The 26,538-nt window shown below is 42.0% G+C and overlaps 2 protein-coding genes and 1 long non-coding RNA gene across 6 annotated transcripts in view; 1 reads left to right on the top strand and 2 right to left on the bottom strand.

Annotated features, from left to right (window-relative positions):
• mbd3a (methyl-CpG binding domain protein 3a) overlaps window positions 1–1,127 on the bottom strand; it is a 31,504-nt gene extending 30,377 nt beyond the window's left edge. For 2 of the 4 annotated variants that reach the window (XM_068016363.1, XM_068016364.1), the window contains exon 1: window positions 834–1,127. In XM_068016363.1, the coding sequence (XP_067872464.1) occupies window positions 834–943 (110 nt within the window). In that variant the 5' untranslated portion in view covers window positions 944–1,127. The remainder of the gene's footprint in view (window positions 1–833) is intronic. The other 2 variants (XM_068016366.1, XM_068016365.1) reach the window with 2 other exon arrangements.
• An 898-nt stretch (window positions 1,128–2,025) lies between these two features.
• The window catches only part of LOC137351672 (uncharacterized), a 35,817-nt gene continuing 11,304 nt past the window's right edge, over window positions 2,026–26,538 (top strand). Inside the window, exon 1 of the long non-coding RNA XR_010969554.1 lies at window positions 2,026–2,231. This is a non-coding gene — a long non-coding RNA (uncharacterized lncRNA). The remainder of the gene's footprint in view (window positions 2,232–26,538) is intronic.
• On the bottom strand, window positions 9,215–26,253 carry uqcr11 (ubiquinol-cytochrome c reductase, complex III subunit XI). The gene is made up of 3 exons (XM_068016367.1): window positions 26,146–26,253; window positions 11,898–12,033; window positions 9,215–9,477 (listed from the first exon to the last, which is right to left on the bottom strand). Exons 1-2 carry the CDS (start codon window positions 26,193–26,195, stop codon window positions 11,916–11,918), a joined length of 168 nt encoding a protein of 55 aa, XP_067872468.1. The 5' UTR covers window positions 26,196–26,253; the 3' UTR covers window positions 9,215–9,477; window positions 11,898–11,915.

Below are 26,538 nucleotides of genomic sequence, written 5' to 3'. Positions count from 1 at the left end.
AACTAAAAAGTAGCACTGAAATTCCATTTGCAATTAGACAAAAAGCTGGAAAAAACAGAACTAAAAACTTTTCTGTAAAAAGTTTTAATTTTTAAAAAATAACTGTAATGCAATTTAAACTCCAACTACACAGTGAGCCTGACAGCCACATGTGTAAGTTCTATTCACACTGATCCCATTACTGGAATGTAGGATATACAGAAGGAAGTGACAATATATTCATCAATTTTAATTTACATTAGTTCGCCATTATACTTGTGGGGAAGATATAAAAACGCTTATAGTGTAAACATACTGCAGTATGTACTTTCCTGACAGCCCAGTCGAAAGCAACTTTCCGAAGCGTCCATGTCAAGTGTTCCCTTTTAAATGGAGGACTTGGGTGCATTTTGGAGTGAAATGCCGAACCCAATAACAGGATGTGATTGTGGAAAAGTTTGCACAGTGGCACGGTTATTGTCACTATGCCGCCTCACGTGCAAAACATTTAGATGCAAAGTTGAAAGCATGTGGGGGATCTAAACTGATTTAGCTTTTGTTCGAACCTGAGCAAATGTAACTCACTCTGGCCTCAAGACAGAAGGAGCCCCAACAATACACAAAGAGGCAGCTGCTGCAAACCCGGGGGGGGGGGGGGGGGGGGGGGCAGAGCGGGTAAAAGTGCCCAACAAGGCCGAGTGTAAGTAATCACCATCCCCAAGAGTACAGGCTCAGTTGGGGTCAGGTGTCTGTTTGGGCGGCGGCCACCACCATCCCCCCACCTCCCCACCCTGCGAAGCCTTTCCTGGGCCCCGACCTCCCGCCCCCACCCCCGGCCGCCGACCATCACTCACCTATAATAATACACGTCGCTCTTCCCCGCCGACAGGCCTGACTTTCGAGTCACTTCTTCCCTTTTCCAGCCGGAGGGGAGTGCAGAGCACTCGAAACGCTTCCTTTCCATCTCCAGGATTGCCGGATTAATGTGGACAAAGACCTAAGAAGGAATCTACTGAAGGGGGTGGGGGAGGATGGGGCGGCTGAGGGGGAAAAGAATCCTTCGCTTCCAGCCGGCCGCCGGCGGTTTGTTCCCTTCCTCTCCCTCCCGCCCGACTGCCTCGCGCTATCACCGCCGCCCCGCCCCCGCGCCACACCACACGCCTCCGCTCACAATCAGCCGCCTCACTCCGGGCAACCCGCAACCCTCCGCATCGGGAAAAGAGTGCCCGGGAGGAGGAGCAGCTGCTGCTCTCCTGTGACCTGCTGCTCTACTACTCTCAATGAAAGTGTAACCATTGGCACTGTAAAAATCACACACACAAAAACGTGCGCGGAGAGGAAACCGCAGTTTGCCATTTAAAATCGACGTTTGAAGATTGCAAAATATTTGCAAAAGTTGCAATAAAGTAACAAAAATCTCCCCCCCTTAAAAAAAAATCGGATCGCGGGGTCTCTACATTTTTATGTGATGGATTGAGAATAAATTAAATGTTTAGCAGTTACGATTTTAGGAAGGAAGACTTGCATTTATATAGCGCATTTCACGACCACGGACGTCCCCAAAGCACTAAAATAAAAGCAAAATACTTTGGATGCTGGAAATCTGAAATAAAAACAGAAAGTGCTGGAACCACTCAGCAGGTCTGGCAACACCTGTGGAGAGAGAAGCAGAGTTAACGTTTCAGGTCAGTGACCCTTCTTCAGTCCCTAAGCACTTTGCAGTCACTCGAGTACTTTTTTTTTTTGAAGTGTAGTCACTGTTGGAAGGTGGGAAACGTGGTAATTTGCACACAGCAAGCTCCAACCAACAACAATGTGATAATGACCAGATAATGTTTTTGTGATGTTGATTGAAGGATTTCCTGAAGATGGAAAGCATTCCTCCCCCTGCTCTTCTTTGAAACATTGCCATGGGATCTTACATCCACCTGAGAGCAGACAGAGCCTTGCTTTAACGTCCCATCCAAAAGACAGCTGGCTGAATTTTATTCACACAGCGAGGCTTTGAGCTCAGCGGCCTTCCGACACGGAAGTACCGCCATCGAGTCCCCGCGATATTACGTGTGGGGGCTCATTTAAAGAGAGGGGGCAGAGTGGCCACCCTCCATGATGCAGAGAGGGCGGCCGCCACGTCCCCGGCAACGGCACCATTTTTAAAGGGCTTCAAGCCCTTCAGTAACATTTTAATATTTAAAGGTCCCGAAGGCGCGCGAGGTGTGATCGGCGGCCGTAAAATCGGCCACCGCCAGCAGGTAAGTTTAATTTACAACTAATTTATGTTTATTTAAATATTTAGATGAAGGCCTCACCACCAAGCAGCAGGGAGGCCACACTGAGGTCCCCCCGCTGCCGGTAATATGCATCGGGTCCTTCTTGACTTCGGGGGTTGAGGTGGGCCTCGGGACCGCAGAATTTTATTCCCCCCCCCCCCCCCCCCCCCGCCGCCGCGGCGACCCACGGCGTTGAGGGGCTCGTAAAATTCTTCCCAGCACCTCCAATTGTGCAGCATTCGCACAGTACTGCAGTGCAGTGTTTGTTTTGATTTTTTTTTGTACTCTGGTCCTGGAATGGGACTTGAACCCACCATATTCTGACTCAGAGGTGAGTGCACTACCAGCTGACCTGCAGTTAAAGACAGCAAAGGAAATACAATACAGAAGTCTGCATATTATGATAACTTCTGGTTACGTATACTGTACAAATTTGCAGGTGGTAGGGTTATCAATTCTGATTGATGCAGTTTCTATCACAAGATCTCCTGCTGAACCTACCCCACCCACACCCCCAACTCCATTGCCCTGTTACACAGCCCTCCCCTCCCCCCCCCCCCCCCCCCAAAAAAAGCTTTTATAACTAATTATCAAAAGCATTTTTTTAAAAATGGGAAAAACATTGTGTTTGAAAATGCCCCACAGATTCCAGGACAATCCTCGAATGTTGCCAACCTGAGAGTGACCCTGTTTTTAAGTTTCTTCCCCATATCATTCCAGGCTAATCTATGCTCAATGCCAATGTGAGTAGTGCCCAGTGATAACCCACCTCTTACCTAAGAATGAACACGGCAAAGGCTGAACTTTTCCTCACAGCAATGCAGCTGAAATTTGGAACTTTGCAGTGTACAGAATTAAAGACAGGAAGCCTCACTGCTAAGAATGTACTCGAATACACATTTGAAGTTTGAATTGGCTCCTGAGGTTAGAAACTTTAAATAAAAGGCATTCTCTTGGTAATATTTTTCCCTGCTTGCTCTGCTATGGTTGCAAGGATACCAGTCAATTCAAGTGCCTCATTCAGGAGGCCGTTATTTAGCCCTGGCTTTGAATGTTATAGCCAAACCCAATGCTCTTCGCAAACATCAATACATTAAAGCCACTGGGCAGAAACAGCAGCGGATACGTTTCCAGATGCATGGGCCCCAAATGTCAACTGTAGTCATTCTGCTGTCACCTCAGCTGAGATCAACTAACTCATCACAGTTTTAAACATACCTTTGGCACTAGTACTCCAGTAACTCAAAAAACAATAGTAAAGAAACTTACAGTAGTATAGAAATAGATAATGTTGAACATGTGTAAGAGGAAAATTTCATTCATTATTGCAATTTTCTTTCTAATGGAAATGTGTTTTGGTGTTAGGAAGGAGAACTTGCAGCATTTACCTAAAGTGACTTTCAAGGAATAAGAACCAATGACAAATGCACTTAAAACATGACACCATTCTGTAAAAGATAATCAATTTCATGTCACAATAAATACAAATTGCATTCATTATTTAAAGCAGTTTCATGGCTCAATTAATATATTTTGGCAGTGTTTAATATGAAAAATCTATACAAGCTCAATAGTCTGGTTACCTGAATATTTAATAGTATATTGATCCTCCATCTAGAATTTATTTTTCTCACTGCAAGCAACTCAATGCTACCATCTTGTGTTACAGATTTAGGAAAAATATTGCTAAATATTTATGCTACAATTGGTGTAGCTCAAGTATATTACCTGGACTTCATCAGGAACAAAATAGGATTTTTGCTAAGAATTTTAGAAAACTCCAGGTCTTAGCAAAAAAGGATTTTTTTCAGAGAAAAAGTGTTTTTGTATTTTTTGAGTAAAAAATTATTTGTCAATGAATACATACGTAGAAAATAAGCATTTCCCCTCTATTTTGTAACAAGTTCTTAATAGTTTCACTTAATCCTATCTACTTCTAAAATAATTTACATGTCTAGAGGAACAACAGAGAAGGAAATAGGGTGAATTGGAGTCAAAATCAGGTACAGAAAGATAAAGATTGTATTGAGAGAAGAGACAGAAAAAGAAATTTTTTAAACACAATTTACTATCTGTAGGAATAAGATTCCTGTTTAAATTGTTCCCCTTTCTGGATTGGAGCAGTTGAGTGGCATTGCAGGAACATAAACCCCCGTCATTAAAAAGGTTCTTGAGCTGTTCAGTAGCAGCCCTAACTTTCTGCAGTGAGTTTAACTGCACATTAATTAATGCGCAAATGCAGCAATTTCATGAAACTCATAGGGAGGTTGAGGGTAAGATGCCATTTTTGTGAGGCCACGACAGAGGGACGTATTGTCCAGAAATTTGTAATGATTTGCAATTCATAGATTATCTCTTCCTTACCACAATATGTTGCAGGCTGATTTACACATTAACATGTGCCATTAAACCATATTTTATTTTGGCAGCAAATTCTGTGCCATTAAATAACTTGACACACTACTATTGCGCTGCTGTAAATAGGCATAACCAGAGATTAATTATAGGTAAGTTTTTTTTTTTGTAGCTTGTCAGTCATTTGTAAATCCAAAGGTCCGCTGCCCAAGGTCAGAAATTGAATTGAATTCGAGGAACAACACTTTATATCCTGTTCTTCCCCATCCATTACTTCCTGTTTTCATTCACTACACTCTATAGTCAGCTTCAATCTAAATATGGCAACAAATTTCATTGAAACCTCAGATTCTAAAATTAGGTGGGGCTTTGAAATGTTGTATGCCCTTTCCTCAGGTGAAGTTTCCTCAACTTTTTAATTCCATATATGGAAAATAATTTTGCCATTCCAAATGCAAATCATCTTCAAACATGGCCACAACTTAAAGAATTTTTCCACCATCTCAATATGTTTAGTGAGCATAAAGCAAAGTGAAAATAGTTCTAAATTCTTAATTCAGTACACAACCTGTAGTTTAAAATAGGCCATGATGAGATTATTCTAATAAACAAGCCGGAGCTGGAGCCGTGTGTTTCAGGAGACTTCAGGCAGAGAAAAAAAATGCTGTTAACAATTAACGTCTACTAAATATATTTGTAGCTGATTTTTTTCACTCTCAAATATCACATATGGACTGCAGGTATTCAGAAGAAAGGCAAAAGAACTATCTGAAAAACAAAGAACCATTTTGCAAAGGGATCTAGTTGTAGTGCATACAGCTTGTTTAATATGCCATTGTATTTGGGCGTATCCTAGGAAACATTGTGAGGCAACTACATATTACTGTCATCATATTTTATGGATCATAATTATCAGGAGTACAATTTGAGATTTTCTGGAGGTCAAATACAATTTTTCAATAAAGACAGTCTTTCATAAACATTGCTTTTCACCGTTTTTTAAAAAAGGATCTTGTTTCATAAAACATTAACAGAGGCAGGAACAGAGTTCCAATTAAGTGTATATGTACAGTTTAGGCATAATACTTTCGAACCTGGCTCACAACTGTCTCCCCTTTTTCAACTTCAGATGTTCTTTTGCCTTGCTTAATTTTTGAGAATTCTAAACTAATCTGAAAATGCATGACTCACTTTTCCTCCTGTATTTTCACTGTACTGATAGCCAGATTTGTCAAATCACCTTAATTCAACTCATTCATCCAGGACCTGGAAACAGTCAAAAACCATACCTTTTTCTTAAATTTGGTGTCACTTGTCTACTGCTGGACTTACCTGCTCTTCTCCCCTGCTCTTTTCAATTGCAAATTGATAAATACATACTCCTATTGTATTTAAGACCTGCTAAGGCTACAATGCAGGGATTAAATTGGTGACTCAATCAGATGTGTAGGGAAAACCCAAAATTTGCAAAAATCCCCTTTCACAAATAAGTATGTTGCATTGCGTTTTTATTGTGCACTCACAATTTGAAAAAAATCGAGAACATGATCTTTATCATGGTGTTACGATCAGGTGAGGAGGGGTCGAAGAGCTGCCCTCTTATCCCTCCTTGTTTGACCGCAACAGGCTTTATTTCTTTTTTTTTAAGGTGAATATGCTTGCCAATTCAGCGAGTGTTTAACTATTTACGTGCTATGATCATAAAAGAACCAATCGGACAGGTTTTCTTGAGATTAACAAAGAAAGAGGTTAGCTTTATTGTACTTAAACTGATCTAAGTTTTTAAAAAAATTCTTTGGGATGTGGGCATCATTGGCAAGGCTACAATTTGTTGCCCATCCCTAATTGCCCTTGACAACTGAGTGGCTTGCTATGCCATTTCAGAGAGCAGTGAAGAGTCAACCACATTGCTGTGGGTCTGGAGTCACATGTAGGCCACGCCAGGTAAGGACGGCCCATTTCCTTCCTTAAAGGACATTAGTGAACCAGATGGAGTTTTACAACAATCGATGATAGCGCCATAGCACTATTTGAGACTAGCTTTCAATTCCAGATTTTTAAAAATCGATTAATTGAGCTTAATTAATTGAATTTAAACTCCACCAGCTACTCTGCTGGGATTTGAATGCATCGCCACAGCATTGGCCTGGGCCTCTGGATTACTAGTTCAATAACAGTACCACTACGCCACCGTGTCTCTCAAAGTCAAATAAACTATGCTCCAACTTTCACACACACACACAAATAGGTTATAGAGTGGGTTAGGATAGCTGAGTCAGATTACAGTCTGGAGCATTAAGAAGGGGTATACAGTCTGTGGAGTTTGATGACTCAGTTCTCTTCTGGATGAACTCGGCGGTCCTGAGGCTTCTGGCTTGCAGATGTGGACAGTAGATTCTGTGTTTTCCTGGAGAACAGCGATGCAAATCGTTTGTCATGGGGGTCTCCATTTTCCACAATGATAGGCTTAGGTGGTTACAGCCAGCAGGCAGAGTTTGAAACTTGCCAGGTGGACTGGGGAGAGGGACCCTACTTGGGTCTCTTTTGATCAGTGGCCAGTTGCCTGTCAGCTGTAGAGAAAACCCAGATTAAAACAGATGGTGGGTCAGCCACATGATGTGTATTTCTTCTTGCAACTTAATTAGTTCATGTCCAGGAATTCTCTTCTCTCACTCAGGGTCCCATTGATCAAGTGATTACCTTTGAGTCATTCATCTCCACCAGTTTAATGTCCCAAGTTTGCATTTAAATCTCTTTGTTAATGGGGACTGGCCAGATGATTTATTCCAAATTTCCCAAGCCATTGTCTGGAGGGGACTGGCCAGACAATTCAACTCCCCCTCGCTGCATTGGAATTTAGGGGATTTTGATGCAAAATTTCAGTGACCATTTTAGCTGCTAGCTGTCACCTTTTCAAAAAATTTAATTCAGGTTTCCTGCCAATGGATTAAAAATAATCATTCGGCATAACACATTTTCGTGACATTAGGAGAATATTTCTTTTAGTCACAGGAAGGCTCAACTGGGATCACTTAATAGCTTGAGTTAGGTTATGGATTCAAGTCCCACTGCAAGACACATATCTATTGAGATACTTATTGCAATACTGAAGGAGTGCTGCAGTGTTACAGGTCCTACGTCACTACTTAGAGCAGGACATTCTCCTGCAGCTGTGGTTGACAATTCTTCACTTAACGAACATCACCCAAAAAAAATCAATCTGTCATTCTTCGCTGTTTTGTCAACAAAAATGGCTGCCACATTACTAACATGTGACTATTTCAAAACAACCACTGCACATGAAGTGCAATGGGATGTTTCCAAGACTGACAAGGTGCTTTAAAAATAAAGTTTTTAAAAGAGGAAACAAGGGTCAACATGACAATGTGCGTAATGCTAGGGTGATATACATCTTGCAGCCAACAGGTTCAGGTGGTCAGTAGTCCGCCCTCTACCAGCAGTGCTGAGTTAGCTGCTGGAATGATGTGCAACAGGAACTTGAATTCCTTGACGAACTTGCCGGTACTCCCCCACCCAATCCAATGAATTAGACTAATGTACGGCTCACATTGTAGAACGTTTTACCCCATTCACAAAATACACACTAATAATTTATGCAGGAGATCTCCTGATTCATCAAATGCAACTGCAACATTGCAAAGGCCATTTCTCCCAGATTTCCATCAATCTTCCACTGAAGTTATTGCTGGTGATCAAAACCCCTATGAAATTGTACTGCATAAAAACTAAATTGAATCAGGTATGGATTCAAATAGAATGCAAAATCTGTAGCATTAATTTGGTAAATTATACACAGTAGTCATTTTTTTTTATTCAGTTCTGGTGATTCAGCTTTTTATGCCAGAGTCTCCCTCCCACCAACATGCCAAATCTCGTAGCAAGCAAAGATCTTACCTTGTGACATATGCATCACATTCATACTTGGCCTACTGTAGGCAAGGACCAGCATCCTTTCCACGCGAAGATGCTGATGCAAGCGCTCAATAGTTATTTTTGGCTAGAGCCCAAAATGACAGGTCTCCAACAGGTTGCTTCCTCATTGGGTAAATTGTGGTGGGGTAGAAGAATTTCTCCGATCAAGGACACATTTCTATATTTTATTTTTGGGGGGCGAGATCAGTTAGCGAAGGAAAGCAGATTATTCCAAATATCTGATGACTAATCAACAGCACTGTGGAGGTTTGCATTTGCTACAAGTCTGCATTAAACTTCAGCGTTCGAGATCTGTCTCAGGAGTTTGCACTTTTATCTTCCCTAAAATTGTATACAGTTCCACACTGAATGTTGGTTGATGAAAGATTTTGAACAGCTTTTGCTGCTAGGTACCATAAGTTGTGGAAACAGATAAAACTGACCCAAAATATACACCGAGGTATGGAAAAAGTTTTGAAAAATAGCAAGTTTAGATATTCTTTTTTAAAAAAAAAACTATATTTGGTATCAAATGTACTATAATGAATCCAAGAGAGCCTGAAGCTATCACTAGCTTAGAGCACCAATTGATTAAATGTGCTCACTACACTCTGATCCCACTGAGTGCAGAGATTGTAACAGAGACTAAATTTATAAACACAACATTTATCAATATATAACAGGTTTTCATATTTTATTTTAGAAGCTGAAGGATGGAATTTGGGGCAAAACACAAAAATTCTGAGGACTTAGAACACAAAGTGCTCAAGTGGATACAGTCTATTAGTTTCACATTAACACAGCCACTCTCACAAGCTGCTAAAACTGATTCCTGCTCCAGCTTTAAAAGTTCAAAAACAGAAACATTCAGTTCAGAAACATCCCAACTGTCCTGATGTCTGAAGCCACTGATCACTTGTCTGGATTGTTCATCTACATCCTGCAACACAAAAAACACAACAAATAGGCCATCAAATGTATTTAATACGTAATAGTGGAGAGAGAAACAAAGTTAATGTTTCAGGTCTGTGACCTTCATCAGAACTGTCCTGATGAGTTCTGATTGAAAAGCAGATGGTGCTAGACCTGCTGAGTATTTCCAGCACTTTGTTTTTATTTCAGATTTCTAGCAACCGCAGTATTTTGCTTATATTAGTATATAATAGTGCTAGCTGTAGCTACGACAGGTAGACACTGATGAAATTTCTACTTGGCCAACGTTTTCCTTGATTTTTGCTGCTACAAGAATAGCTTGTGCAGAGAAACCAATGAAACTGAAGAGTGTGCTGAATATTGAGCAGTCTTATTGACTCTGAATGTGACATTCCACTGGTTTGATTAATATGCAGAATTAGAAAAATTGGGCAGGAGCGGGAGAAAGTATACAGAGAGCAAAGTAGGAGAGGTACATTTGGAATAGGAAACATGGCAGTGATTAGACTGGATCCTGAAGGAGGACAAGGAAAATGAAGCAGTGTGGATAGACTCGGTGGCTATTTCCTGCTTGTATGATCTCTACTTTGTCACAGATCTTACATCAAATGACCCAGGAAGAACTATATGATCACGTCAAATAGGACTATCTGGATTGACCATTCTAATTCCTATAGTGGATATACTGAGGTCAGTGTTCTGCAAATTTCAGCCAAGTGAAGGAAGTAAGCATACGAAAAGACCAATCATGAAGTATTAGTTGATTGATATTACAATACATCCCAATTTTCAATAGTTCTCTGTAAAATACTATTTAAATTTACTTTTAATGTCTTGAAGTTTATCCATTACCCCAATCACATTGGCATACAATGGCTCGTGGACTAACAACATCTCAAATTTGAAATTATTTTCCTCACCTTCCATGGGCTTGTACTCTCCATCTACAATCAAACTGCCAAACTCTTTCTTCCTATGACTTCACCATTATCATGGCTCAGTCACCTAAGACCCGAAGACTCCTCTCCAGAATTGCATTAGCGAATCCTACTACCACTTTTTTTAAGACCATCTTTCAGAATGATCTCTTTGATCAAGCCTTTTGTGACAACTCTCAAAACTTACTAATTTTGTTGGCTCAGTGTCTGTTTTTCCTAATGCCATTGAGGAACACTGAGGTATTTTCGATGCTAAAGCTGTTATATAAACGCAAGTTGTCATTTAATCCCCATTTCCCTTTGTTTTATTAAAAAAAGTCCTCCAGTCACTTACTCAAGTAGTTATTCTTCCGATGTGAGCTTAAACTTAATATTGCAAAACTGTGGTGATACACCAAGGTTCATTGTGCAGAATGTAAAGAGCAAAGGAAGATCAAGAAAATCAGGAAGCATTGATTGTTATACTAAGTTTGGCCTATAGCAGCATGAAAATTGTAGAACAAAGGACTGAGGGAGACGAGAATTTCCCATTTTCAGCTCCTGAGAAAGAGTGGAGGGAGGACACAGTGCTTCAGAAACTAAGCGCATGGGTAGTATTCTGGGTGAAAGAACGGCCTGAGGATCAGAAAACTTCTCTTTAGGTTGACGGATGGAAGCAAACATCCAGTAATGCCACAAAATCATCCTCGAGGCCACAAACATTTTTACCAGAAAAATATGTCAGTAGTAACCATTGCTGTATTTAGTTTAGTTTAGAGATACAGCACTGAAACAGGCCCTTCGGCCCACCGAGTCTGTGCCGACCATCAACCACCCATTTATACTAATCCTACACTAATTCCATGCTCCTACCACATCCCCACCTGTTCCTATATTTCCCTACCACCTACTTATACTAGGGGCAATTTATAATGGTCAATTTACCTATCAACCTGCAAGTCTTTGGCGTATGGGAGGAAACCGGAGCACCCGGAGGAAACCCACGCAGACACAGGGAGAACTTGCAAACTCCACACAGGCAGTACCCAGAGTTGAACCCGGGTTGCTGGAGCTGTGAGGCTGCGGTGCTAACCACTGCACCACTGTGCAACAAGCCACCTAATTCATGAAAATGACTTTCTAGAACTCCACGCCAGCAGTAAATAACAGCTACTGTAGATTCATAGCAGAAACTAACTGTACATATTGGGTTCAGGGCCACATAAAAAATGATCACAAAGAGAATTTCTATCTACTAGACACTAAATGCCCACTAGTGTAATAAGAACAGTATTGATACATATGCCGAAGTTCTCAAAGCATCTTGAACAGCCAAAAACTGTCAAAAAGCATACTTATCAGTAATGACAGCATCACTTCATTAATCCTCACTTTGCATAGAGCAATATCCTTATTTAGTCTGATTAGATAAATTAATATTTTTCCTCAACTTGTACAATGAGTTTGTAACTAATTACAAGTTTAGAAAGTAAATGAAACTGTGGCTCACCATCAAAACATGAGTACTTCATTCAGACTTGAATTTTCCTCTTATGTAGGGGATACGGTCAAATACTACTCTCCAATCTGTAGCGTATACTATTGCTGCACAACCAACAGCTCCCCATGTTGACACTGTTGGAATCCTACAAAAATAAAAGATAATGCAGAAATCTCAAATTCTGAAGCACGTTTATTACAATACAATGGCTTTGTTCCATGCTCTTAATTTTTGTTCAATCATAAGATTAAAAACAGATTCCAGACATATTTTGGGCATAGTTTCACTGTAAAATTAAATCCTCAGTTAAGTTTTTTTTTCTATATTCCCTTTATTTCTATACAGATTGCTCAAAAATAGTTTCCCTCCTTCAATACATGACTTTAAAGAAAGTGAGCTGCATTTCCTTATTAATCCTAATTAACATCACAATAGAGGAATTGTTTTCAAAATTCATTTGCTGGATGTGGGCATGCTGACAAGGTCAAAATTTATTGCCCATCCCTAATTGCCCTCGAAGGTAGGGGTGAACCGGTTTCTTGAACCACTGCAGTCCTTGTAGTGTGGTTACACCCACAATGCTGTTCGGGTGGGAGATCCAGGATTTCCACCGACGAAGCAACAGCGATATATTTCCAAGTCAGGATGGTGTGAATTGAGGGGATCTCGGAGATGGTGGTGTTCCCATATGCCAGCTGCCCGTGTCCTTCTAGGTGGTAGAGGCTTGGGAGGTGCTGTCAAAGAAGCCTTGATGGGTTGCTGCATTTCATCTTGAAGATGGCACACACTGCTGCCACTGTGTGCTGGTGGCGGAAACAGTGAATGTTACACAAGGGCTCAGGGGTTTGGGAGCAATATATTAGTATCAATAAAGGATTGGTTAAAGCACAGAAAACAAAGCAGGAATAAACAGGTAATTTTCAGCTTGACAGACTATTACTAGTGCAATGTTGCAAAGATCAGTGCTGGACCTCAGCTATTTACTATCTATTTAGATGGAGGGACCAAGGGTTAAAGGCCTGCTACCCGACCCAAACCCGACATGTGTCAGGTTCGGCCCAGGCCCCTCTTCTGGATCTGGCTTTTGGGCTCGGGTTGGGCCGGACACACACGGCAAGTGCTTCGCTGGCAAGTATTGAAATTTTAAAAAAAAACAAACTTACTTGTGCTGGGAGTCCGGGACAAAACTGAGTCTGCGCAGTGAGCGAGTGACGTCACTATGATGTTATCACGCACAAGCTGCAGCTTCCTGGAGGTTCAGAGTCCGAAGGCAAATAAAGGGATGGTCAGGTTGGGCTCGGGCAAAATATGAGGGACTCAGGCCGGGTCGGGCCCGCTGTGGTTCGGTCGGGTTCTTTTTCCCGACCTGACCAGGCCTTTACCGAGGGTAATGTATCTGTTTGATGACAATACAAAGCTACGTGGGAAAGTGCCACTTGATAGCACTGTCAATGACACCCTCCATCACTTTGTTAATGATTGAGAGTAGACTGACGGGGTGGTAATTGGCCTTTTTGGATTTATCTTGCTTTTTGTGGACAGGGCATACCTTGGCAACTTTCCCCATTGTCCGTTAGATACCAGTGTTGCAGCTAGATTAGAACAGCTAGGCTAGGGGCGCGGCCGGTTCTGGAAAACAACTCTGTTAGTAAAGCTGGGATGTTGTCAGGCCCCATAGCCTTTGCTGTATCCAGTGCTTTCAGTCGAATCAGGGAATCGAATTGGCTAATGACTGGCATCTGTGATGGTGGGGACCTCAGGAGGGGGTCGAAGTGGATCATCCAAAGGGCATTTCTGGCTGAAGATGGTTGCAGATGCTTCAGCGTTGTCTTTCATACTGATGTGTTGGGTTTCCCACCATTGAGGATGGCGATGTCTCTACTATGCTGCCTCCATTATTTAGCATGCATGTAGTCCTGTGTTGTAGCTTCATCAGGTTGGCACCTCATTTTTAGGTATGCCTGGTGCTGTTCCTGGCATGACATTTCTACACTCCCCATTGAACCAGGGTTGGTCGCTGGCTTGATGTTTTTTGTAGAGTAAAGGATATGAGGTTACAGATTGTGGAGGAGTATAATTCTGCTGCTGCTGATGGCATATAGCTCTTCATGGATGCCCAGTTTTGAGCTACTAAATCTGTTCTGAATCTATCCCATTTAGCACATTTGTAGTGCCACACAACATGACGCAGGGTGTCCTTAGTGAAGATGGGACTTTGTCTCCACTAGGGTTATGTGGTAATCACTTCTACCAATACTGTCATGAACAGATGCATCTGCGACAGGAAGATCGGAGAGGACAAGGTCAGAAAGGTTTTTCCCCTCTTGTTGGTTCGCTCACCACCTGCCACAGGCCCAGTCTGGCAGATATGTCCTTCAAGAGTTGGCCATTTTGGTCAGTAGTGATGCTACCAAGCCACTCTTCATGTTGGGCATTGAAGTCCCCCACCCAGAGTACATTCTGTGCCCTTAGTGCCCTCCGTGCTTCTGCCAAGTGGTGTGCAACATGGAGGAGTACTGATTCATCAGCTGAGACAGGGCAATAGGTGACAATTAGCAGCAGGATTCTTTGACCACATTTGAACTGATGCCATGAGACTTCATGTGGTCAACGCCAAGGATTCCCAGGGCAACTCCCTCCCGGCTGTATACCACTGTGCCGTCACTTCTGGTGGAGCATGGTGATGGAGGAGTCTGGGACACTGGCTCAAAAGGCACGATTCTGTGAGTATGACTGTCAGATGGTGCTTGACTAATCTGTGGGACAGCTCTCCCAATTTTGGCACAAGTTATTTGGATGAGACGTTAAATAGAGGCCCCATCTACTCTCACAGGTGGATGTAAAAGATCTCATGGCACTATTTTGAAGAACAGGGAAGCTATCCCCAGTGTCCTAACCAACATTTATCCCTCAATTAATATCTCAAACACAGAATATCTGGTCATTATCACATTGCTGTTTGTGGGTGCTTGCCATGTTCAAATTGGCTGCCACACTTTCTACATTACAAGTGACTACACTTCAGAAGTACTTAATTGGCCATAAAGTACTTTGGGATGCCCTGTGGTCACGAAAGGTGCTATATAAAAGCAAATATTAAGTGTCCACATTAGTGAGGACAACTTTGCCGGATCGACTGAGCTGGGTGTGCCCGTCATGTTCAAAGCCTAAGTTGATGCCAGGTGGTCCAACCTGTTTATTATAATACTTTGTCACAGCAGTTTGATACAACCCTGTAAGCCATTTCAGAGGGCAGATGGAGTCGACCACATTGCTGTGGGTCTGGAGTCACGTATAGGCCGTCAACAGACTTCCATCCCTAAAATGGACGTTAATGAAGCAGATGTGTTTTTATGACAATCTGGCAGTTACATGGTAACCATTACTGATACTAGCTTTTTGTTCCTGATTTACTTAACAAATTGAATGTAATTTCACCAGCTGCCATGGTGGGATTTGAACTCATGTCTCCAGATCATTAGTCCAGGCCTTCGGATTGCTAATCCAGTAACAACTACTATGCTATTGTTCCCTAGCTCTAAAATGAATTGCAGACTCCCATATGTACACTAAGATCTAGCAAACAATGACGATGCCCATTTTTTTCAACTCCCCCTGCCTCTCACCTCCCCACTGTTTTGATCCCAGTATTTCTGCTCTCAGTTTGGAACAGAAAAGAAAAGCTCACAAAAGGTTTTACAACAGAATTTTTTTTTTTTAACATACACTATTTGAATTTTACCTCAGTAAATCTTTTGAAATTTTCCATCTAGCTTTGCACCAAATAATTTAAAAATCTTTTCAGCAGAAATTGCTTTAAGCTAAACAAAGAACATCTGCAGTATAACTGACTGGATTCAGGGAAATTAGGTAAACTACACAATCCAAATTCAGCTCAAAGCATCACAGCTTGAGGAAAAAAGATCAATTTCACAGCTTGGATTTTGGGAGAAGCTGAGGCCTTTAAGTAAAAACTATTAAAACATTAAAAGACAATTCAATTGATACATATCACGTTTTTGTGAAATATGTATTTATTTTAGTTAAACTTTTTTTGAACATTAGAAATTTCAGCTTTGGAGGAAATAAACAGATAACATTTTTCCCCCAAAGGCATTTTGAGGCCGATAAATCCCCAGGGCCTGATAATCTACATCCCAGAGTACTTAAGGAAGTGGCCCTAGAAAGAGTGAACGCATTGGCAGTCATCTTCCAAGATTCTATTGACTCTGGAACAGTTCCTACAGATTGGAGGGTAGCTAATCTAACCCCACTACTTAAAAAGGGAGGTAGAGAGAAAACAGGGAATTATAGACCAGTCAGCCTGACGTCGGTAGTTGGGAAAATTCTAGAGTCCATTATAAAAGATTTTATAGCAGAGCACTTGGAGAACAGTGGTAGAATCGGACAGAGTCAGCATGGATTTACGAAAGGGAAATCACGTTTGACAAATCTGCTAGAATTCTTCGAGGATGTAACTAGTAGAGTTAATGAGGAGGAGCCAGTGGACATGGTTTATGTCCCATGTAAGAGATTAGCATGTAAAATTAAAGCGTATGGGATTGGGGGTAGTGTATTGCAATGGATAGAGAACTGGTTGGCAGACAAGAAGCAAAGAGTAGGAATAAACGGGTCTTTTTCCAAATGGCAGTGGGGTACTGCAGGGATCGGTGCTAGGACCCCAGCTATTCACAAAATATATTAACGATTTAGATGAGGGAACTAAATGTAATATCTCCAAATTTGCAGATGACACAAAATTGGGTGGGAGGGTGAGTTGTGAGGAGGATGCATAGAGGCTTCAGGGTGATTTGGACAAGTTAAGCGAGTGGGCAAATGCATGGCAGATGCAGTATAATGTGGATAAATGTGAGGTTACCCACTTTGGTATCAAAAACAGGAAGGCAGATTATCTGAACGGCTATAAACAGAGAGGGGAATATGCAACGAGACCTAGGTGTTTTTGTACACCAGTCGCTGCGGGTAAGCATGCAGGTGCAACAGGTGGTAAAAAAGGCAGAACAGTATGTTGGCCTTCGTAGTGAGAGGATTCGAGCACAGGAGCAGGGATGTCTTGCTGCAATTATACAGGGCACACCCGGAATATTGTGTGCAGTTTTGGTCTCCTTATCTGAGAAAGGATGTTCTTGTTATAGAGGGAGTGCAGCGAAGGTTTACCAGACTGATTCCTGGGATGGCAAGACTGACGTATGAGGAGAGATTAAGTTGGTTAGGATTATATTCGCTGGAGTTCAGAAGAGTGAGGGGGGGGGGGGGCTCTCACAGAAACCTATAAAATTCTAACAGGACTAGACAGGGTAGATAGAGGAAGGATGTTCCCGATGGTGGGGGACTCCAGAACCAGAGGTCATCGTCTAAGGATATAGGGTAAACCTTTCAGGACTGCGATAAGGAGAAATTTCTTCACCCAGAGAGTGGTGAGCCTGTGGAATTCGCTACCACAGAAAGCAGTTGAGGCCAAAACATTGTACGTTTTCAAGAAGGAGTTAGATATAACTCTTGGGGCGAAAGCCGGAACAGGTTAATAAGTTGAATGATCAGCCATGATCATAATGAATGGAGGAGCAGGCTCAAAGGGCCGAATGGCCTACTCCTGCTCCTATTTATGTTTCTATGAGGGAACTGTGGGCAGTCAGTGGCTAGATTGTACAGTGATAGGTTCTGTATGAGCATTTCCAATGACAAATGCAGACACAGAATGTTATAATGCCAAGTGGTACAGAAAGAAAGTTTGTACATACTGAAGATTTTTAAACATGCTATAGCTAGATGGAACAAAATGTTGACGCATACCTTTCTTAACACCAACCGCACCCCCCCGCCCCCCCCAACCATATATATTCCCTGAAACCCCATAACATATTTGGAAGCATTTTGCATAGTCCAAGAAAAAGCAGTTGAAATTACTTCATGGTGTTATTTTGTTTCTGTGATAGTATTTCTTATAATGCTCACACGGTTGCTAGGGATCAGTAAGCAACAATTAGCACAGATGGAGAGATGAGACTTTTCAGTCAATCACTTCACCCAAACCCAATGAACAGGGATTTTAAGTGGCAAGGATCTTGTTTTTAAAAAAAAAAACACTAAATCCCTGCCTCACCTTTACAGGCACTGGTATCAAACATACAAAACAAACAGGCTCATCATATATTTAGCAACAGCTAGTGAGATGGTTAAAAAAACGAGTCATTGGAAATCTTGATTAATGAAACTGTTAGAAATTTGCAATTAATATATCATGTGATCACTAGATAATGACAATGCTCAAAAGGGACACAAGATTATTTTACATATTGTTAGAACTCCTGTATATAGCACATCACATATTAAATTTCTCAAATTAGTTTGTAGCAGGAAAAAAGTCATTTTTTCCCCACTGGTTCAAGGAAGGAACTCAGCAAACACATCAAAGTAACATCTGAAAGGTTAGAATTTCAATAAGGACAATGATTTTTTTCCGCCAGTGGCTCCTGCTCCCATTATTGCTAATCCAGTTGAATAGATAGCTGTACAATAAATACTTATAAGATAATGAAAAAATTCCTCCAACATTAATTTCCCATACAACTGCTTGCATTTTATTCCAAATTCCTAACATACCACTTCCTTCCAGTCTGTCCTCCTGTGCAGCAAGGTGGAGACTGGAATTTGGGGATTTCCAGCCCGTGGACTTACAGATTTCATGGTACTACGGTGGAAATCCAAAACCCAAAGTTCACCATACCAACCAGTGTGGCAGGATGACCAGATCTGACACAAAATCTTTTAACACAGCCAGTAATGTCATATCTTCTGTTAATAAATTGTGCGCAAGTGATGCATAATGGGAGCCGTGGTTTGTACTTGACTTTTGTAGAACTATATTGCCAAGGATTCTGATCCTGTCACAGCACTGCAAAGGTCCTAATCAAAGTCACAAATGACATCTTATATAACTGTGATCTTGGTGCACTATCCATCCTCACCCTTTTCAACTTGTCTGCAGGCTTTCAGATGACTGACCACACCATCCTCCTCCTACACCTCTCCTCCATTGTCCAGCTGACTAGGACTGCCTTTGCCAGGTCCCAAATTACCTATCCAGTTGCAGTCAAAATATCCTGCAATGGCTTCTCTTCCCACTCCAACACTGTTACGAGAGTCCTTCAAGGATCTATATCTTTGACAGCCTCCTGTTTTCCATGTACATGTTGCTCCTCAGTGACATCATCTGAAAACACATCAGGTTCCCTATGTACGCTGATGACATCTTGCTCTACCTCATCATCTCTCTCTATTTCCCTGCTGCTTCTGTTTTCAGTCCTGGATGGGCTGATATTTTCTCCAATTAACCATTGGGACGACCACCCCACTACAAACTATGCCCCCAGCCACCTATACAGTCCTGCTCCTTGGTCACTATCTCAAGCTGAACCAGATTGTTAACTACCTCTACAGCATATTGATGTTGAGTTGAGCTCCTCTCTATCACCAAAGCTGCCTACTTCGACCTCTGTATGTCTTGGCCCATGTGCTGTTGAAACCCTCACCTAATGTTTTTGTTACCTTAAGATTCAATTATTCCAATGTTCTCCTGGCTGGCCTCCCATTTTCCATAAACTTTCTCAAAGTTCTGATGCCCTTATCTTAACTCGCAATGCATCCTGCTCACCCATCACCTGTGCTTTTTGATGTGCATTGGGTCCAGTCCACCAATGCCTCAATTTAAAAAATAAATCACATCCTCATGTTTAAATGCCTCCATAGTCTTGCCCCTCCTAATTTCTGTAACCTCCTCCAGACCTACAACCCTCAGAGTTTTGCGTTCCTCCAATTCTGGCCTCTTGTGCACCCCTCAATACCTTCATCCTCCCATTGGTCCCATGCCTTCAGCTGTCCAGGCCCCAGTTATGGAATACCTTCCCATAACCTCTCCTCCTATAACAGGATCCTTAAAACATACGCATTTGACCAAGTATTTGGTCACATTTCCTAATGTCTCCCCTTTGGCCTGGCATCAATTTTTGTCTGATTACGCTCCTGTGAAGTGTCTTGGGATATTTTGCTAAGTTAAAGGGACTATATAATAAAGAAAATATAATAAGAAATTATAAATTTGGTCTCCTTAGCTTGATATTTGGAAGTTCATTCAACATTGAAGGTGCAAAGGAGATTTACCAGAATGATACCAGGGATGGGGGACTTCAGTTATGTGGAGCAACTAGAGAAGCTGGGATTGTTCTGTGAGAACACACACAGTGGCGCAGTGGTTAGCACCGCAGCCTCACAGCTCCAGGGACCCGGGTTCAATTCTAGGTACTGCCTGTGCGGAGTTTACAAGTTCTCCCTGTGACCGCGTTGGTTTTTGCCGGGTGCTGCAGTTTCCTCCCACTGCCAAAGACTTGCAGGTGATAGGTAAATTGGCCATTGTAAATTGCCCCTAGTGTAGGTAGGTGGTAGGGAATATGGGATTACTGTAGGGTTAGTATAAATGGGTGGTTCTTGGTCGGCACAGACTCGGTGGGCCGAAGGGCCTGTTTCAGTGCTGTATCTCTAAATAAAATAAATAATAAAATAAATAAATGCAAACTGTTGCAACATGAGTGAGTTGTTGCAGGTATGTTGCTGATGGAGGGAGTAAATATAAAGTCCAGTAGTAGAGACACCAATCAGGTGAACTCCTCTGTCATCAGTATTGCAAGCTTTATGAATCACTATTATGGCTGCACCATTCAGGTGAATGATGAGCAATTCACAATACTCCTATTTCAGCTTTGTAAATGTTGGAGAGGCTTTGCGGGATCAAAAGGTGAGCCTCTCATCACCTCTACCTGACTGTATTCGCATACCTATGTTGATATGTCTAGTCTGGTTAAGGCTTCCGGTCAATGTGGACTCTCAAGATCTTGATGGTGAATGACTAGGGATGTTAGTACCTTTGAAGGTCATGGGGAAAATTAAGGGCTCTTGGTCATTAACTAGCACTAATATGGCGGCAATATTACCTGCCACTGTCAGCCCAAGTGTGGACATTATCCAGATCCTGCTATAAACTGGCCAGGATTACTTTATATGACTGGAGGAAAAAGCTTTTTTGGGGTGGTAGGATGGAGAATGGACAAATAAACACAGTACTTGCAGCTTAAGCAAATGTTGCAAATCCACCATAGAAGGTATAGGGAAAAAATATATTACTACAATATAAATAACTGAGAATGAGGTTCTGGAGAGGGGGAGAAAAGTTACTGTGCATTTAAAGCACATCAGGCAAGTGATCTACTACTTCAGTAAATTAGAGCAAATTGGTGATATCATGGCAATAGGCAAGCCACTGTAGCATTTAGGCAGTTGCAGGACCAGAATAAGCATTAGAAACTATGCTCCAGCTGCCATGAGCAATACGTAAACAAAATTGTATGAGCTATCAGAGAACAAAGTCAGAAATGTTGAAGATAAGGAACAGAAGTAAATTTGCCCAGTTAAACAAAACTGCTAATGTAACAGCTCAATTGCTACAGGTCCGTTTAGGCTTTAGATCCAGAATCTTTCATTTGCAGTACCATTCCTATGTTTCACAATTAGCAACAAATCCAACAAAACATATAAAAAGCCGCATACAATCTCGTGTGAGATTTGCTCCTCCATACAGATTTTATGGTCTGTAAATACAATTCTGCAATTTACACAGCTGTGACAATTGTATTTATGAGAAAGCAGCTGCAAGACACAGAAACAAGCTGCATCCAATTCTCTGAACCAAATCAGGTAGGAGCAGCAGACATTATCAAAATGAACACAAGGCTAGAAAATGGTTTAAAGTTAACTTTTGGATATTGCATGGCTGTTTTAACATGTGGAATAAGCTGCTCTCCAGTGCTGTAAATATTGAATCTAAAGATCTTCAAAAAGGAAATGGAAGTTTTTTTTTTGTCAGGTGTAAATGACAACAACTTGCATCTATATAGCACCTTTAAGTGGAGAAAAGCATCCCATGGCACTTCACAGAAAAAGTTCAACCGAAAAACGGAGGCAATATTAGGAGTGGTAGAAAGCTTGGTTAACTGGATAGATTTTAAGTATCTTAAAAAGGAGGAAAGGGATATTGAGAAGCAGATAGGTAAAAGGAGGGGCATGGGGTCAGTCACCAATGACAGAGCAGGGTGTGTGCACACATGGGTGGGTGATGTGCACAAAATTCAAAGAAATGGATAGTTTTGGGGGGGGGCACAGGGGTGGAGGTGCAGCTTTGGAGGAGTTTATAGAGATAGGGAGGGGGACGAGGCCATGAAGAGATTTAATTTTTAATTTGCGGTGTTGGGAGAATGGGGAGATCATTGAGGACAGGGGTGATGGGCCAGTGAAACCTAATGCAGGATAGGATACGGACAGCTGACCTTTAAATTAAATTTACCAAGGGTGCAGGATGGTTTTGGGATAGTCGGGTCTCGAGGTAACAAGAGCATAGCTCAGGGTTTTGACAAATGCAGGTGATAGAATAGAATTGAAAGCAATTGCTCTGTGAAGGGGTTGGCCACTCCTGGGTCTTCCACTAATTTTAAAATTGTGTCCTCTTATTCTGAATTACCCCCCATCAGAGGAAACAGCTTCTCTGATCTAAAATTCTAGAAGGATTCAATAGCGTAAATACCTTAATGAGACTGCCTTTTAATTTCAAGGGTACATAAACCAAATTTATGCAATCTCTTCTCATAATTTAACCCTTTAACCCCCATTATCATTCTGGTAAATCTGTATCCTCCCCCCAACCACCCCCCAAGATGAATATATTTTTGTTGAGGTGTGATACCCAGAACGGAGTACAATACTCCTGGATATGGCCTGACCAAGGCTTTGTACAACTGAAGCATAATTTCCTCCCCTTTGTATTCCAATCCTCTTAAGATAAAGACCAATATTCCATTAACCTGTGTTTATTTTTTTCTATCTGCCTACTAGCCTTCAGTGTTTCGTGTACATGGACGCCCAAATCTCTCTGCTCCTCCAGTTCCTAGTTTCTCACCATTATGAAAATAAAGAGAAACGGCTAGCTTCTTGCTACAAAACTCCCTTTAGTGGCACAACTTTAATAGTAAAGGTACATAAATAAAAAGCTGAAGACAGTGAAGAAAAAAAAAGTGGAATTTGCAATACTCGAACTAGATGATTTTATGGAAAACTTGGAAACAGATGATGTAAAGGGAACAGGTTTCAAATCTGAAATGGTGATTTAAAGGATCACATACGAACATATGAATTAGAAGGAGTATGCCATTTGGCCCCTCAAACCTACTCCATCATTTGATAAGATCATGACTGATTTGAATGTGGCCTCAACACTACTTTCCTGCCTGCCCCCCCCATAACACTTGACTGCCTTGTCTATCAAGGATTTAACTCAGCCTTGAATATATTCAATGACACAGCCTCTATGGGCTCTGAGGAAGCAAATTACACAGACTAATGACCCTCAAAGAAAATTTTTTTCCTCATCTCCATCTTAAATGGGAGACCCCTTATTTGTCCCCTAGTTCTAGTCTCACCCATAAGTAGAAACATCTTTCCAGCATCTAACTTGTCAAGTCCCCTCAGGATCTTATATGCTTCAATAAGATCACCTCTCATTCTTCTAAATTCCAATGCATATGCCTGTTCAACCTTTCCTCATAAAATAGCCAATTCATCCCAGCAGTCAAATGAACCTTCTCTGAACTGCTTCTAATGCAATTTTACCCTTTGTTAAGGAAGGGGACCAAACAACTGTACATAGACTCCCAGATGTGGTTTCACTAAGACCCAGTACAACTGTAGCAAAACTTCTCTACCTTTATATTCTATTTCCCTTGTAATAAGTAACAACATTCTATTTGCCTTTCTAATCACTTGCTGTACATGCACACTAACATTTTGTAATTCATGTACCAAGACACCCAGATCCCTCTGTACAGCAGAGTTCTGTAGTCTCTCTCTATTTAAATAATCATGCCAATGAAGCAGCCCTCAGTTACTTGAGGCAGCTTTTAATAGATGAAAAAAAATATTACTTGCCATCTCCAACTTCCACATAATGTGGCTTTGTATCACAATTTATTTGAAATATGGACAGGAGTTTAAAAGCTCTAGGAGCAGTACTGGGTCAGCATTTGGAGAATAAGGAGTTGCAGTATTTTCCAGTTCAGGTCTCTGGCCAACTAAAAAGAATCATGGTGCATTCAAACTTGAATTGTGGGCTCTTGTGAGCTATAGCAAGAAATTCCACTGGATCACAATAGGTATTAGATTTTAACCTTCAAATAAAATATAAGGCCAAGGCACGCTGCTATAAATACAGAGGGGTTTATAAGTTCCCCTATAGTTTCTCATATTTTCTACATTATCCCCAATGGAAAGGGGGCAGGAATTAAACAATGCTGCTCCAATATCCAGTTACCGAGGAAGTAACTTTCCTCCACATACTATCGCCATACTCCAGCCTCACAACTGAACAAGAATTGCACAGCAGAGATTACAAACTGTTGTGGGCATATACTTTCATTACTGCCATTACCGAAAATCCCAATCCATATTCACAGTATTGGACTCAAGGGCATTTCACTCAAGGTCAACTTGAAATCAGAGGCAGGACTGCCTGTTATAATTACGATCTTCTTTCTTTTGGGCCTCCTTATCTCGAGAGACAATGGATACGCGCCTGGAGGTGGTCAGTGGTTTGTGAAGCAGCGCCTGGAGTGGCTATAAAGGCCAATTCTGGAGTGACAGGCTCTTCCACAGGTGCTGCAGAGAAATTTGTTTGTTGGGGCTGTTGCACAGTTGGCTCTCCCCTTGCGCCTCTGTCTTTTTTCCTGCCAACTACTAAGTCTCTTCGACTCGCCACAATTTAGCCCTGTCTTTATGGCTGCCCGCCAGCTCTGGCGAATGCTGGCAACTGACTCCCACGACTTGTGATCAATGTCACACGATTTCATGTCGCGTTTGCAGACGTCTTTATAACGGAGACATGGACGGCCGGTGGGTCTGATACCAGTGGCGAGCTCGCTGTACAATGTGTCTTTGGGGATCCTGCCATCTTCCATGCGGCTCACATGGCCAAGCCATCTCAAGCGCCGCTGACTCAGTAGTGTGTATAAGCTGGGGGTGTTGGCCGCTTCAAGGACTTCTGTGTTGGAGATATAGTCCTGCCACCTGATGCCAAGTATTCTCCGAAGGCAGCGAAGATGGAATGAATTGAGACGTCGCTCTTGGCTGGCATACGTTGTCCAGGCCTCGCTGCCGTAGAGCAAGGTACTGAGGACACAGGCCTGATACACTCGGACTTTTGTGTTCCGTGTCAGTGCGCCATTTTCCCACACTCTCTTGGCCAGTCTGGACATAGCAGTGGAAGCCTTACCCATGCGCTTGTTGATTTCTGCATCTAGAGACAGGTTACTGGTGATAGTTGAGCCTAGGTAGGTGAACTCTTGAACCACTTCCAGAGCGTGGTCGCCAATATTGATGGATGGAGCATTTCTGACATCCTGCCCCATGATGTTTGTTTTCTTGAGGCTGATGGTTAGGCCAAATTCATTGCAGGCAGACGCAAACCTGTCGATGAGACTCTGCAGGCATTCTTCAGTGTGAGATGTTAAAGCAGCATCGTCAGCAAAGAGGAGTTCTCTGATGAGGACTTTCCGTACTTTGGACTTCGCTCTTAGACGGGCAAGGTTGAACAACCTGCCCCCTGATCTTGTGTGGAGGAAAATTCCTTCTTCAGAGGATTTGAACGCATGTGAAAGCAGCAGGGAGAAGAAAATCCCAAAAAGTGTGGGTGCGAGAACACAGCCCTGTTTCACACCACTCAGGATAGGAAAGGGATAATTACGATAAAACAGACAATATCTAGGATAATTAAGGAAACACTTAGGATATCCAACTGAGGAATAATGAGTACTCGACCACAGAGGTAGAAAACTGAAGCTATTTTAACCAAGCGCCCAAAAAAAGGACCAGAGCCGTAATAAAGTTTGCGTTTTTTAAAAAAAAGACAAGGCAACGCAGGATATAATGATCAGGGAGACAGCGTGTTTAAAAGAGGGATTGTAGCAGAAAGGCCTGTCAAGGTGAGTCCAGCCTCAGAGCCTGTTCCAAAGCGCCTTATTGTCCCTGCAGCAGCGGAGCAGAGCTCGAGGTACAGACACTTTAACCTTCCCTCTCACTCAGACAAAACCAACTTTCTTCCCACCCCGTAACTTTCAGTACAGACGCCAACTCGCGTCCTTACCAGTTTTTTACCAGCTGGACGTATCTGGGTCCCAAGAATTTCTCCAACATCTCGGCGCCCGCTCCCTGACCGCAGCTCCAGATCCGCAAAATGGCGGCGCCAGGCCCCCAGACACAGGCAAGCCCAGTCAGCGCCTCACACAATAAGGCGTCAATTCATCACAGAAATAAAAGTTTTCACATTTATATTTATGTCAGTCATTTTTAAAGTAAAAAAAAATATAGAATTACAACGTACCAAAATTGTAAATAGTGCGGTTCCTATCGAGCGGTGCTCAGTGCTGCCCCCTTTGGCTAGGATTGGAAGGATCGGCTTTGATCGCGGAAAAATTGTCCATTGCGCCACGATTTGCGACTATCGCAATCAGGGAGATCCTAATTTAAAAAATATTTA

This window comes from Heterodontus francisci, chromosome 36, assembly GCF_036365525.1.
Source record: "Heterodontus francisci isolate sHetFra1 chromosome 36, sHetFra1.hap1, whole genome shotgun sequence".
NCBI classification, from domain to species: Eukaryota; Metazoa; Chordata; class Chondrichthyes; order Heterodontiformes; family Heterodontidae; genus Heterodontus; species Heterodontus francisci.
This window is presented reverse-complemented; position numbering and strand designations above follow the sequence as displayed.